Below are 15,485 nucleotides of genomic sequence, written 5' to 3'. Positions count from 1 at the left end.
TCAAGACTTTGCCCAAATAGCATTTCCTCATGAGGCGCCTGCATTCTGTTCCCATCTACCCTTACCCTCTTTTTCTTCTCTCCATAGCACTCACCACCTTCATCCTGGGTAATTTACTAGTCTATTACCTATTGTCTACCCCCACCTTGCTAGAATAAGCTATCCATGAGATGAGATTTGTCAGTTTTGTTCACTCATGAATCCAGACTACCTACATAATATCAGGCACAGAGCAAATACTCATTTAATGTTTATTGAATAAATGTGTTTATATGGGGGATTACCTATAACATATTGTTAAATTTTTTAAATGGAAATGTGGAATGGTTCCATTTGTATAATTTCTTAAGGTAATGTGTACTTTGCATATGTGTACATACAGTTATGTAAAGAAAAGGATCCATACCTACCTGAACTGTTAACATGGCTGCTGGAGACTGTGTTGTGGGGCAGGAAAGAAATGGAGGCTTTTTACTTTTTCATAGGGATGTGGTAATATAAAACTGTCTTTGCTGTTGCCTGAAGCAGGTAGGCTGTAGAGTAGCAATGGGAGAAAATGGTGTTGCTCTCATGGCTACTTACATATATGGGAAAATGTCATCAGAAACTTAAGAAAGAAATTTCTGGTTTGAATACTGTGGTATATTCACCATTTTCCCCTTCTCTTTTTGGGAGTCCCCTAAAAGCTATAAGAAAAATGACAAACAGAAATTTTTTAAAAAACTAATAAAGATTGGGACGCCTGGGTGGCTCAGTTGGTTAAGCAGCTGCCTTCGGCTCAGGTCATGATCCCAGCGTCCTGGGATCGAGTCCCACATCGGGCTCCTTGCTCGTCAAGGGAACCTGCTTCTCCCTCTGCCTCTGCCTGCCATTCTGTCTGCCTGTGCTCGCTCTCTCCCCTTCTCTCTCTGACAAATAAATAAAAAACTAATAAAGATAGAAGAAAGTTCGGACCTATAAAATAGAGGAGTTTTCCCGGACGCACTGGCGATGGAGCCTAGAGTGCATGCGGGAAGAGGCGCCACAGTAAGGGCTGTTTTTTGCTGGCTCTTCTGAGCTGTACAATTGTGAGATCCTCTCTAGGTGCCTCCTCAAACAGAAGAAAGTGAAGGGGGTCATGATCTTCTGAAATTTAATTTAAGGGAGAACACAGTAAGTGAAGGGATGAAGCGCCCTTTAATAGTGGAAGAGGGCAGACCACACCAGATAGCAGCAGCGGCCTTTGTAAAGGACAGCTAGAGAGGAGGCGGGGAGAAACTGACCAGTGCGGCAGCAGTCCTGCGAGATGAAGTAGCCAAACGAACGACATGGAAGGCCTAAACAGTGTAAGGTAATCAACCACTCTACACTGAGTCTGTACCCTAAAAACAAAGAACAAAGAAGAACTCATTCATTCAAAAAAAGCAGGATAAATAGTATTCTTTGATCCTAATGCAGTAATACTAGAAATAAATTACAAAATCGAAAAACAAAAGCTCCCACCACCCGAAAGTTTTTTAAATATCTTAATTTTTAAAGAGCAAAATCAAGATTTCAAAGTATTTAGAAAATAATTGTGAAAATATTGGGTATCAACTTTTAGACTATTGCTCAGAAAATTTATAACCTCAAATATTTACACAAGAAAGAATGAAAATAAGTGAATTAAGAATCCAACTCAAGAGGTTAAAGAATGAATAATAAAGGAAAGCAAAAATAAGAGAAATAAGAACATCTTGGGGAGAGGACCACAAATAGTGAAAAAAATTTAAAGGCATCTTAAGATGCTGCCTTTTCCAGCTCTATCAAATAAATTTGAAAACCTGGAGAAAATGATTCTCTGTGAAAGTATAATTTACCAAAAGACTCCAGAGGAAACAGGACATTTAAACAAACAGAGGATGTTAAGAGACAATAATGTTATAGCATACTTCTGTTATTGTGTTTGTGTACTGTTTACAGGACTGGGGGTGGGGAGAAACTTACAAGACAACTACAGCATGGGGATAGCCAACCACACTTGGAATTCTGTGTTGATCAAATTTGTGATATTCTGAATCTTCCCCTGCTCACTACTGTTATCACACCCATGTCACTTTAGTTTACTATATAAAATTGTCATTTTTTTTTTAAATTTTGCTGCTTGGAATACCATCTCATTAAATTGTTTTAAATTGATTAGTAAACAGTATTTTACACTTGCTAGTCATTTTTAAAAACACCATGATTCAGACATTGAGCTAAAATGACTAAGACAGTCTCTGCTGTCAGGGAACTTACTAGGATACAGAGTGAGATGCGTACACATGACACAGTACCGTGGGATAAACACTGTTGCATGTATATATAGTGTTAGGTGAAAACTAATCGCCTTAGAGAGAGGTAATGTGAGCTGGAATTAAAGCCACTACAATGGGAATTGAGAGATGATGGCAAATTCAAAAAACATTTTAGAGATGGTATTCAACCGCACATAAGCCAAAAACAAGTTTCTCCTTTTAGCATAATTAGGTACCTATAATAAAGATAAAAACATAACAAAAATATATATCTAATAATAAAAAGTTTAATCACCTTTAATGAAGATATGAAAGTCTAAGCAGAGGAATAGATTTATGTCCAGGAATAGAAAACCGTGGAATATTTTTGAGCATAGCTGACTTAAGATAATTTGCTTTTGAGAAAGGTTTTTTTGGTTTTTAACCAGTAAGATAGATTGCTTTTTTATTAGCAGAAACAGTGTCACATTCACGTTTATATTTTTGCAACCCTGGTAACATAGTGCTGCTCAAGAAGCGTGATGATGGAGGTAGAGATCTTGAGCCTGAAAGCGGGAAAACCAAATGCAGATATGATTGAGAATTCAGACTTAGATAAATAAGTACCCTAAAAACAGAACCATCTCTTGAGCACAGACCTCCACAGATACAGCCCCAAAGAGCCCAAGCTCTGTGTAGTTAGCTAAAATTTGATTGGCAGTTGGTGTCTGTTCACGGACAGCATAAAATTACCACAGCGTCAGAAGACTAAAAAGATGAGAAAGAAAAATGTAGTAGTAATGGACAAGGACACTTATGTAATTAACTGGAAAGACCTCCTTTCCCCTCAGGGCATCCATTGCACTACAGATCTTGGAAAATCCGAATCCATGATCCTGTTCGTTTGCTTTTACTGGTTATTTTTGTTTTTCTTTCTATGCCATGTATTCCAGACAGTCACAGTATATTGTTAGATGTTTGCATAGTAAAACTATTTTTCTACTTACATTGGTCATATATATATCCTGCAACTCTCCAGAATTTGCACCATCCTGGGATTGTAAACCTGGAATGTATGTTTGAAACTCCAGAACGAGTTTTTGTAGTAATGGAAAAACTACATGGAGATATGTTGGAAATGATTCTATCCAGTGAGAAAAGTCGACTTCCAGAACGAATCACTAAGTTCATGGTCACACAGGTGCTTTAACTTTTTTTTTTTTTTTTTTTGGAAACAATACTTGAAAACAGAGAAATGGCAGTGCTTTTATGTATTGGGTTATTTTGGGAATTTTTAACTTTGAAGAACAGAGTAACACTTCAGTTAAAACTTGACAAACTGTAGTAGACTTTTCAAATTATCATACCATTCAAGAGCTCAGGTGGGGGTTTATGATTTTTTCGAAGCACTGAAAAAATTCTGTTTTCTTCAATAACAGATCCTTGTTGCCTTGAGGAATCTACATTTTAAAAATATTGTGCACTGTGATTTAAAGCCGGAAAATGTGCTGCTCGCATCAGCGGAGCCATTTCCTCAGGTGAGATACTCTTTAGAACCTTGGATCTGACAGTATTACAGAGCAGCCACGTAATAAAAGGGAACACAGTAATTCAGACTTATAGCCATCTTAACAGAAGGAATTGGCCTATAGCTGCCAGTGAGGATTAATACTTGACATAATTTGAACTCCGACCTTATTAATTATATTATTTTCATTAAGACTTTTTGGACTTAACCAGACCTCAAGGAATAACTTTTTGCACGTGGACTGCAGTTAGCTTCTTCCTGGGGTTTGGGAATGAAGCGAGGAGAATCAATCTTGGCTGGTGCCTGGTGCTTGGGACAAATTCCTCATAAAAACGGGTAACCCTACAGTAGGGGACACTAGATTTGGAGGGGGGAGACACTAGATTTTGAGGCAGGCAGCTAATTTCCCTTCCTCTTCAGAGCACTTTATTTCAAACATTTCACCAAAACCTATGGAAGAATTACATTTCCCGTTACTGCCATCACTCACACATATATATCTCCTTTGCGCGCTCATGCGTAGTATGTGTTTATGTCCGTGTCCTGTGTGGGATGCATTGATTTTTTTACTTGTTTAAATTTCATTTCACTAAAGAATGTTGATCTTGATCCAGAATTATTTCGTAACCTAAGAAAATGCTTCATAAACCTGAAGTTTGGAAGTTTTCCTGAGGAACTTATGTTGGGAGTACCCATAAATGTTTTTCATGGTTATCACTGGTGAATTTTCCAATCAGCTAGAATATCTTTTGACAAACTATTATTTATTTATTTATTTATTTGAAAAATGCATAGTTAGATGGCTAGACCAAGGACAATGATTCTTTCACCTGAGTTAAATACAACTCAAATTGTCGTTCAAAGAAAAAGATTTTTTTTTTTTAAGATTTTATTTATTTGAGAGTGAGAGAAAGCAGGAGAGGAGGTAGGGTCAGAGGAAGAAGCAGGCTTCCCACTGAGCAGAGAGCACGATGCGGGGCTCAATCCCAGGACTCCAGGATCATGACCTGAGCCCAAGGTAATTGCTTAACCAACTGAGCCACCCAGGCACCCCAAAAAGATTTATTTTTAAAAATTACTCTTACAAGGAAGTAATCCTATTGCTTTGTAATGCCTGTGTGGTTAAAAGGGATTCCCTATCATTGTGAGGTCAAAAAGGGTTCCCTAACAGTTGGTGTGATGTTCTTAAAGTGTTTCCATACATTATCATCTCATTTGATATTCAGAATAGTCTGGGCAAAGGATGCACATCCCTACAGTGAGGCTAAAACTTCCTGACTTCTGTTAGGAACAAAGGGAAAACATTCACTTGACATTTCTTGTTGCCCAAGTACTAGCCATGGCCACACTTCCTTATTCAGTTGCCAGACTGCCATGGCATCTTTATCAAGATGTTACTAGAAATATGGCATTTAACAACAGCAGCAAAGAGAGTTCACATGGCTTCATGGTTAATAATCCTGTTGTTATAGGACTCGGAGCCACATTCAGTAAAGACACAGAATAATCATAAACATGCACCAGGGTCCATGTCTTAGTAATAACAAGAAATATTTGAATACACCTTCATCTTTGCTTTCCAGGCACTCTTATACCATTGGTTGTAGAGGAGAAATCCCTTTTTTCATCAACTGATCATAATGCTTTTTGTGAAGACATTTTGTAAGTCAGGGCATTTCCTCTGGAAAATACTTGGCATTTGCTTATTCAGCATGGATGTATCATTACTCCCCAAAACCCAAACTTCTTCTAGAAGATGGGCAGCAAGATAAGGGCTCTGAGCTCTACCAAGCTCATCACATTTCTAGAACACTCTTTCCAAAAGGATATTGTAGTGACTGTGGCTACCTTCAAATAGATCTTGTTTTTCCAGATCCAAAGTCTGACTAGTCATCATTTTGCTCTGATTCTTTCAAGCAGACTCTAGCCTTGCTCTTCTGAGGGCTATAGTACTTACTAGTCCTCTTTACTACACCTCAGTTTACTTGCCAACTGATAGTAATCCTCAGGAATACAGATTCTAGGATTAAGCAAAATAAAGGGTCAGTTTTTAAATACCAACTTATTTTTCATTCAGCACAAATTTATTGAGTACCTTTATGTGTCCAGGCACTAGTCACTGAGGATTCAAAAATGAGACACATAATTTCTGCTCACAGATGATAGAAAAGTAGCTCCTTAAAAGCCAAATGCTAAAAAATCAGTGCCTTCCCATTTCATCATAAAACTTTGACCACTTACACCACCAATCTGGTTTTTTTGGCATTCTGAAAGCTAGAACTTTCAAAAAAACTGGTTTTTTGAAAGAAGCACTAGGAAAGCTCTTCACACATGTCAGTAATACATCACAGGGTTATAAATGTACCTGCCTTTTGGCAAAAGGGTATTTTATAATTTCCCCATCTGCATTCATTTGACATTCGTAATCAGTACATATGTTGGCAGGTGTGTTGAAATGACTTGGTATCATACTTAGGGACAGGTATGTATAGAGAGATTGACTGACAGATGAAAATGCAAAATTAGCATCATCTTTTTATTTCCAGGTGAAACTGTGTGACTTTGGTTTTGCACGCATCATTGGTGAAAAGTCATTCAGGAGATCTGTGGTAGGAACTCCGGCATACTTAGCCCCTGAAGTTCTCAGGAGCAAAGGTTACAACCGTTCTCTAGATATGTGGTCAGTGGGAGTTATCGTCTATGTTAGCCTCAGTGGTACATTTCCTTTTAATGAAGATGAAGATATAAATGACCAAATCCAAAATGCTGCATTTATGTACCCACCAAATCCCTGGAGAGAAATTTCTGGTGAAGGTAAGGGGGAAAAAAGTTTCAGCTCTGTGCCCTTTAGTCTAAAAATCTTTGTGATCTCATATCAGCCTGTCTCTTTTGTTTCCTCTTTTTTAGTTTCTCATATTCATCTTTCAAATTCAACCAGTTTTTGAGCACTCTTCCTTCTGCATTGTCTCTTCTCTAATTTCCTTATAGCACTAATCCAGGCCCCAGTTTCCTCCTTTAGAAACTACTAAAATATCGTAACAGTCCTATCCATTAGACACTTTCCCGGCCCTACTTTTGTCTCAATCTGCCCCAAATACCTTGGCCTCCTTTTAACCACATTGCAACTATGTAGGTCTCCCTGAGACAGCCGGAGTCTACCTGCTGTCCTCCCCTCCATGCTCCCCTCTATAAAACCTAGTTGTTTTCTCTTCCCACCTACTTTCTGCATTTTGCTTAGACCTTTCCCCTGCCTACAGTCCCTCTTCCTTGTTACTGAAATCCTTCTAGTCCCTCAGGACTGTGGCACATCTATGAAATCTTCCCTGAGCCCCTCCTCTGAACTTGGTAAGATCAACTCAGGCTACTAGGTGGAGATATTTTTCCTTATTCTTTCTTTTCATAATTACTTATTTTCAGAACTAGACTGTAAGCTCCTTTCAGGTTCTTTATATCTAGAATGAACTTTATAGACATTTTCCAGTTTATTTGCAGCCCTCCCAGGGTCCAGTCCTAGGAAGCAGGATACATCTGTTTTCCCTGCCCAGTACCGGTTTTTGAGCTTGCAAGCCTGGGTTCTGTACGCATGAAGAATGCCCTGGCTGTCCCTCTTTTACTTTTTGATACTGTTGGGAAGAGCACTCAAGTTATTCAGCAGCCGCATATTGAATGGAATCCTACTGGGGAAATACCCCACCTGGATTTTGCCAACCTTTGGAACAAGGGTTTTCTTTGTTTTCCAGAAGTACCAGATCTAATCATAGGGATTAACAGCCCATTAAACAGGGGAAGTTTGAGGAACAACCTGTAAGAACAGTAGCAGGTTTACATGGTAATGAACAGCTAACTGAAGTATATATGAGGGTTTCTCTTAGAGTTCCTCGGCCAGTGTGGTCTGCAGACCTCTTCTGTCAGCATAATCAGTTGGTGAGTGTACTAAACCAGAAACCCCTGGCTATATCCAGAGCTTCCACTTCACCAGCTGGCATGACACTAGGAATGCATTTTAATAAAGACCCCAAATGATTCTGTTGCACATGGTGGACATCCACTTAAGCAACACCGGGTAAAAGTTTGAAGTATTTGGAACTGAGAGTTCATAATTAAAATACCTGTGGTATGCAGAAGAGAAACAGAGTGGGTATGATGTAAACCTTTCATTTGGCTCATCCCTGGGTCCAGGCTTTTGTATCCGTATTTCAAACATACTGTCACACTGCACTGTAGTCAGGACGCAGTCACACGAAGGTTATGGTTTTACAGTTCCTTCATTTCTTCAAATAACTGGATGAAAGAAGTATGCCAGCATACTTACTGTTATTATACACACCAAACACCACGCCTGTTTGAGTGTGAACTTGTGGTAATAAGTTACCAGGTTAGTCTGGCCCCATGTGTAGAGGAAGCCAGCAGCTTTGGCTCCTTAGCAGACCAAGCCAGGGACTAGGGAATGGTGTCTTTGGGGGAAACAGTGAGTCAGTCTTTGATCATTTTTTTTTAATTCATTTTGAAATAATAATAGCCATAACTAGCACTTACGTGCTAGGCACAATTCTAAGCTCTTTACGTGTATTTCATCTTTACAACAACCTCATTTTGTAGACGAGGAAACAGTAACGGCAGCGGGCACTAACCAACCCTCTGCCACACTGAATATGTACCCTGCACACATTCAGGGTGCATGTGAATGTGTACTAAGTGTAGTGAACATTTACGGATCACTAGCAGGGTAGCTGCGCAGGGTAGCTGTTAAGACTGCGGCCTTGAGAAGCAAAACCCTCAACCCTGTATTTCTGTGGATTGAACTGCCTTCTAAGACTCACAGGTTTGGTTTGCTCCATATACCCAAATTTACGTGTCTGATTTTGTCTTTTCTCTTAGCAATTGATTTGATCAACAACCTACTTCAAGTGAAGATGAGAAAACGTTACAGTGTGGACAAATCTCTTAGTCATCCCTGGCTGCAGGTAAAAAGACAAACAAAAAAACGTCGTCTCTCTGGTGATCCTCATTCAAGCCATTCATTGTACTTTGTCTTACCTACTGAAACCACGCTAAGATCAACAGATTCTCCTCATCTTAGAATACTGTTAAGTGTTCTTTAGTGATTAATTTGTCCTGTGGCTGCATCTCTGGAGGCTTTGCAGTAAGCCACTGAAATGCAGAACTTCTAGACAGTTAAACTCCCGTGAACTGAAAAGCAGTGATTTAGCCTTTTTATAGAACCTTATGTTTCATACCACCTTTTTGTAAGATAAGCATATTATTTTGTCAAATATATTTTACTTTAAAATTATCCACTAAAAGATCCATATTTGCATTGATAAGATCAGAAATGCCATTTAAAATGTTTGGCTGAAGTCCCCCCAAAAGCTGTTGCATAGATCTGTCAAAAGATACCCCCAAACTTCAGAGTACAGAGAAGCTTTAGAACTGTTTTAAAGGGAGTAGGGAGTAGTAGTAACTTCAAAACAAGTGCAGCCTTAGTCGGTCTCCATGATTATTAAATTACCCTGGTAGTAGATTCTAAGTACTTTCCCCTAGTTTGAGGAGTAATGTGTGGGTGTACGGTCAGAGTATAGAACAGGATGTTTTAGTGATTATTATTAGCCATCTCAGAAGCCTCAGGCAATTTTTTTTTTTAGTTGTAGAAACGTTACTCCATTAGAGATTCTAAATTTGAAAAAGTATTTAACATTGCTAATTTAAATACTACAAATGGAACTTACAGTATAGCAAGTACTTTTGGTATTGGGTTTAGGTTGTCAATTTTGTGACTAGGGCGCTAAGAAAAAAAGTTCACAGTATTTTGTTACTTTTATACTTTATAATCACCTCATTTTTTTTCTAGGACTATCAGACTTGGCTTGACCTTAGAGAATTTGAAACTCGCATTGGTGAACGTTACATTACACATGAAAGTGACGATGCCCGCTGGGAAATACACGCATACACCCACAATCTTGTATACCCAAAGCACTTCATTATGGCTCCCAATCCAGATGATATGGAAGAAGATCCTTAATTATCAATGAGCTAACTTCAATAAGGAAGGATTTCATTTTATGTACTGATGTTTTACTGCACAACTGTTGTTTGTAGGTTGTCATCTGCAAGGGTGCAAAGACATGGGGAAACAGGATAAGCAATCAGTGACGCCAGTACTGTAGTTCATTATGAGTAGATACAAGAGGGGAAACTGAGTAATAAAAATACACAATGGAACCAAGATGAAGCATTTCATAAATTTTTATAGCATAGTAATGACTGGTTTTTGTATTTTTTCCTAATCCTTCACTTTAGTACTATAGTGGCATTTAATTTATCTTCCCTTTCCAAATGTTCTTACACTGTTTTTTAAAAAGGAGAAAAAGGAAAGCTTAGTCCAGCCATTGAATATCTCGATCAAATCATGTAAGAGTCTAAGCAGGTTTGCATTTAAAAGCTAACTGAGGAGGGGCCACCAGCCTGAGATTTCCTCTGCAGGCTCTAGGCATTTGTTTAACCAGAGACACGAGGGGTTTTTCGTAGGTGCCTAGAAATGTTTCCTAGATGCTAGGCTGTTTTACCTTTTTTTTTTTTCTTTTTTTAGGTGAGTCAAGAGTCAAAACCATGATCCCTAACCTTTGGAGCTGAACTCTTAATATGCTCTCTACAACATAAAAATTAAGTTAGTCCCCTTTGTATGTTGGAACAGCCTCTAAGATAATTTGGGACAGTTGGTGTCGCAGAACCTGGAGGAGGGCCTGCTGGTCTGTCTGCTCCTCGCTCAGCATCTGTGCTTTGTCCTCACATTCCCACTGGACCACCGTAATGCCACAGCTGGCTTCCAGTGTTCAGTGAGTAAAGAGCTGAACTTTTCTTACACAGTTTATCTTTACACAGAGTTGAATAATTTGAGGAAGAAAATTATTAAAAGTAAGGCCAGTGCAGGATCAATTAATGCTACAGAGAACAGCAAAGAGTATATCCTTTTTTTCTTCCCTTAGTTTATAGGAAGGGTTTACAGATATCTGGAATGTTTTTAAATCAGTTCTTTTAAGCAGTTTGGGGGAGTGGGTGGGTTGAGCATGAAACATTTATTTTACTCTTTCATTTGCTCTGCTAATACTGTAGCCCTACCCTTATTATTATTATTTTTTAACATTTCAGCACCAGCAGCCCACTAAAGAAGTGTTTTTCTACTCAGATACAATGTTTAAGAGGTTAGACTTTTTCATAGCTTTTAAAAAGTTACTAATAGTTTTCTCTCCCCAAAAAGTTTAAGATCTGGGACCACCCCCTTATTTTAAAAAAAACTAGTGGCTTTTTGTTTCTCATTCCACAGTAATCACTGCAAACTATTCCCACCCCCCCACCCCCAAAAAAGAGCAAAAGATTTGGAGTCAGAAAATCTGGTCTTAAGTCTAGGCTTCAATCTGTCTGAGCCTCAAGATCTCAATCTGTAAAATGAAGACCATAATTCTTGCCTCTACCTTCTCACAATGCTGTTGTGAAGCTGGGCTATGTATGAAGATATTCGTACTCAATAAACTAAGAACTATAAAAGTATTAGGTAACATTGTCCCACTGAATGAGGTAGCAAAAGAATGTCCCTGGATACAAATAGTTGGAGCCAGAGAGGGCCTTGAGAGAGCCCCGAAGCTATACCGTAATCTAGGCTGAGAGTACCGTTGAGAGAGGAGCCACTATGCAGTCACCTGTGTTCTGAGCTCTTTACACATTTTTACTTACTACCCTCACAACAGTCACAAAGTACGTGCATTATGGACTTCATCTCACAGATCAGGAAACTGAAGCACAGGAGGATTAAGTAACCAGCTGTGGAGGGTCACTGTATATGGACATGAACCCTGGCAGTGTGGCTCCCGTCCCTCTGTCCCCCCCACCCCCCAACCACTGTGCTGCACTGCCTACTCATACTCTCCACCATGTCTCGTAGTATTCAATCTCCTATGGGAGGTTAAAAAATTTAGTCAAATTTTGCAAAACCTTTTAGAAATGTATTTTCTCTGTGCTAAAGGATGACTTCCCCAAATCTGTCCAAAGTAAGTTTATACCAACGTACGAAAATGGAGTAATTCTGAGTCCCGAGGCACCCTATTGTGGTTTTGGTTTTACTGCCTAAGGTGAAAATTAACTGGAATGATGTTTGCTATACTTACATAATCAAACTTTACAAGCCATGAAATTAATTGCACTCTTTGTGTTGTTGAATGCATAAGAAGTTTTCTAAAAAATCTGTAAAGGCACTGTCAGATAATTTGGAGTTGTCATTTACTCCAGATACTGTATAACCTGCATAACCTTTTTTTGTCTTGAAGTTGTTTTGTATAAGAATTGTTAGAAACAGTTGATAATGTACAAAGTAGTCTATAATGACACTGTTCCGTACATTTTTATATTTTTTGTTACATCCCACTTTTTGTAAATATCCTCAAAGAAGCTTGATAATAAAATGTATTTCCATATCACCATACTTTTCCATGTGAAAACCTGAGCATTATCTCTAATAGAGGTATCCAAAGAAAATTTTACTTGGTTGTGTTATTTTCCCAGGCCTTGGTAAAAGTATTATTTTGGAAATAGTATTTGTAAATGGAACTAATGCTATATTTAAAACACTGATTTTTTTTTAACTACCTAAAATAAAAAATAACTCATTATTTCAATTTTATATGAAATTTGAGGTAATTATCTGGAGGTCTTATTTCTTGGCATGAAAGTTTAGAATAATTATAATTACAAAGTTTTCAAGAGCTACCATCAAATATTCAACTATTGTAACTTCTACAAGACTTAAATAAGCAAATGCCATTCAAAGTAAATTTTCCAGGTTTTAAGACACAAGGCATGCCTGATTCCTCCCATTAATTATAAAAACTATTAAACAACTAAGAGGGGCCAATGTTGGGCATTTTCACCTTCCAAAAATCCACCAGTCAAGTCTTTGGAAAAAAGTAAAGGTGATTATGAATGGTGCAAGGTGGGGCAGCATGTGAAAAACAAGCCGTCTCTCTATCTTCCTACTTTAGAGTAAGACACAGAATACTAGTCCCGTTCTGAGTTAAGCCAAATAAGCAACAGAAAGCCAAGAACTGATCACTCTGCCAGTGAACTTTCAATATAGTTAAGCTATAAATTCAAAACATACATCTCATACTCTTTTCCTTTAATCTCACTGTAAATTTTTATTGCCAATATAATAATTCTTCAGAAGGTATATGTCTGGTATTAATATAAATGTTCTGTGAACCAAAAATGAGAATTTACAGAATGAAAACTTGATATTTATCTGAAAATGAGGGAGAATTAGTTCAGATCAGAAAATGATTCCTGCTAACATAGTCTGCATTTACTCTAACTCATATTTCAGGTACATGTTAGGTTTACTAGTTTTACAGGCACTTAAATATTTTTTTAAGATTTTACTTACTTATTTTGAGAGAGGGAGAGGGAGACTCCCAAGCAAACTCCACGCTGCGTATGGAGCCTGACGTGGGACTGGAGATCCCACAACCCCCGAGACCATGACCTAAGTTGAAATCAAGAGTCAGACACTCAGACTGAACCACCTGGGCACCCCTAAAGTTTTTTAATTATAAAATTCACAGAAGTAGAGGGTAGAAAATTTACCACAAAGGAGAACAATTTCCACCCTGAAAACCCACTTCCACAGTGGGATATTTAATAGTGATTACTAGGCATCCTTTCCTTACATTTTATATACAAGTAACCACCACAGAAAACCAGTGTGCACTAATATATTAATTTTTATGAAATTAGTTACAAGCATTTCTTTAAATGTAGCTTTTCCCCCAACAAAAATGGAATCCTAATTATAAAACATTCTCCACTATACTTTTTTCACTTCCCACATTCTTAAGAGATGAGTCAGAACATACTGTTCTACCTCATTTTTAAAAAATAATATATGGATAGTTCTATTTAATCCATTCCCTATGAAAGACCAGTTAGGTTTCAGTTTTTGCTAAACCAGTCAGTGTTCATGTTTATTTTTTAAAAAATAAAAATAAAGCAACTAGCCTTAATAAAGGACACTTAGTTTCTCAGTAACTTGTTTCATTAAGCCAAAAGCACACAATTGTGCCAAAAGCTAGACACGGCCGTAAAAGATCAATATTTAATTGTACTGTATGTAAGACAGTCCATTTTTATTGGTGATAAAGACATAAAATATTGTAATACTTATTTTACCTGTGATCTATGAACCACGTTCCCTTTATTTTGCTTTCTTAAGCAGACTTAGGGGTAAAATGACCACACTGAGATCACCGCCAGGTAAGTTCACCAAACCCAGCTACGGGTGACACAGAGGGCTTTGACTGGCAGGCATCCATCGGATGGCTTCTCCCATGAAGTCTCTGATGAGGCAGCAAGGCAAAAAAATTAAATCTTTCTCCCATCTTCTGAGGATTCATTATCATATCATACCCCTGAAGTAACTGCTGTCTGGCTGGCTCATCTGATTTGTCTAAAAGAACCTGAAAAGAAAAAACTTCTTAGTAAAAATAACTAGAAGGATTCCTGGTTACATGCAGCAATGCTAATGACCATTGGCTGCTCAGTAAAGTAGGACTTCACGTGGGATTTCTCCTTACCTGCCTTAGAATCATGGGTGCTTATTAAAAACATAGGTTGCTAAGACCCAAACCTGTGGATTTGTATGTTTAACAAACATTACCAGGTGGTTTGATTTTCACTGAAGAGTTAAGATGTCTTCAGGACCCTTCTAAAATTATCCCCATAAACACAGTCAACTTTTCCTACTGGGCATGAACACCATTCACAGTCTTCATGCTAGCTCGTGTGGAGATGCAGGGGCGTGCTCGGTGGCTCCAGCCGGGGCAGCCCGGCTGCACCAGGCCCAACGCTACCAGAAAGACCACAGTATCCAGGGCCTGCTGTCCGAGAAGAGCGCTGAGGCTGGGGGATCTTATCATTTGAAACGTTTTTATGAAATACTACAAAATAAAAATATTTAATGATCCTAAAATAAATCATTACCTTCAGCCGGACATCAATGCCCATATTTTTTAAAAACATCTGTTGTTTTATTGGCCCGAGAGAAGCTACTTGTCCCCCTGCCATTCTGCGCAGATAACTGAAGTCCACATCGGCTGTGAGGTCCGCCGTTCCAGGGGCAGTCAGGACGTCATGAAGCTTGTGGCCACAAAACCCCTTGAACACAATTTTTAAAATGATGAGTTTTTGTCCCTTTATGGTTATTATTATCAAAATTAAAGAAATGCTTTCATTTTAGTATACTTTACCTAACTGTTGGAAAGAAAAACATAGCCTAAGTCAGTGGTTTATAAACTCTTAATATAGGAGCACCCTTTCCTCAAGTGAGATGCTACGTGCAAAATCTGATATAAAGTGCGACACTGGGTGCCTGGAAATGCTGCCTTTCACATTTCATTACTGCTTGTGGTGATGGAGTAGAGATCCCATCAGTTCTCCATGTGTGTTAACTTGTTTCTTACTAGAATCAAGTTAAACTTTCACCAGACTCTAGATGGTGTTTGACAAGGCGTATCCATCAATCACGCGCACCAGAATCGCCTGAGCCCACGTTACTGCACTGCCCAGACCTACTGAATCCGAATCCTGGAGGGAAGGCTACAGCATTTTAAAAAAAAAAACTCCAGGGGTGGTTTTGGTTTTTTTTGTTTTTTTTTTTTAAGATACAATAAAATTAG

General features: G+C 38.3%; 2 protein-coding genes across 5 annotated transcripts in view; one reads left to right on the top strand and one right to left on the bottom strand.

Moving 5' to 3' along the window:
* Positions 1–12,241, top strand: part of LOC111158360 (protein kinase D3) — an 83,261-nt gene extending 71,020 nt beyond the window's left edge. Inside the window, exons 15-19 of the mRNA XM_022520358.1 lie at positions 3,277–3,438; positions 3,677–3,775; positions 6,312–6,579; positions 8,644–8,729; positions 9,614–12,241. Coding sequence (XP_022376066.1) covers positions 3,277–3,438; positions 3,677–3,775; positions 6,312–6,579; positions 8,644–8,729; positions 9,614–9,787 — 789 coding nt within the window. The 3' untranslated portion in view covers positions 9,788–12,241. The remainder of the gene's footprint in view (positions 1–3,276; positions 3,439–3,676; positions 3,776–6,311; positions 6,580–8,643; positions 8,730–9,613) is intronic.
* LOC111158361 (NADH:ubiquinone oxidoreductase complex assembly factor 7) overlaps positions 9,811–15,485 on the bottom strand; it is a 27,940-nt gene continuing 22,265 nt past the window's right edge. For 2 of the 4 annotated variants that reach the window (XR_002641349.1, XR_002641348.1), the window contains exons 9-12: positions 14,791–14,964; positions 13,981–14,267; positions 13,199–13,297; positions 9,811–9,872 (exon numbers count right to left, since the gene is read on the bottom strand). Coding sequence is in view for 2 of the 4 variants with exons in the window: in XM_022520360.1 (XP_022376068.1) it covers positions 14,055–14,267; positions 14,791–14,964 (387 nt within the window). In the remaining 2 variants the exon portion in view is untranslated. Of the gene's footprint in view, positions 9,873–13,198; positions 13,298–13,330; positions 14,268–14,790; positions 14,965–15,485 lie in introns of those variants that run through there. The other 2 variants (XM_022520360.1, XM_022520359.1) reach the window with 2 other exon arrangements.

The sequence above is a fragment of the Enhydra lutris genome, unplaced genomic scaffold, assembly GCF_002288905.1.
Source record: "Enhydra lutris kenyoni isolate GAN:26980312 unplaced genomic scaffold, ASM228890v2 scaffoldscaffold59, whole genome shotgun sequence".
Lineage (NCBI taxonomy): Eukaryota > Metazoa > Chordata > Mammalia > Carnivora > Mustelidae > Enhydra > Enhydra lutris.
The sequence above is the reverse complement of the archived record's forward strand: the minus strand, read 5'-3'. Positions and strand labels throughout refer to the sequence as shown.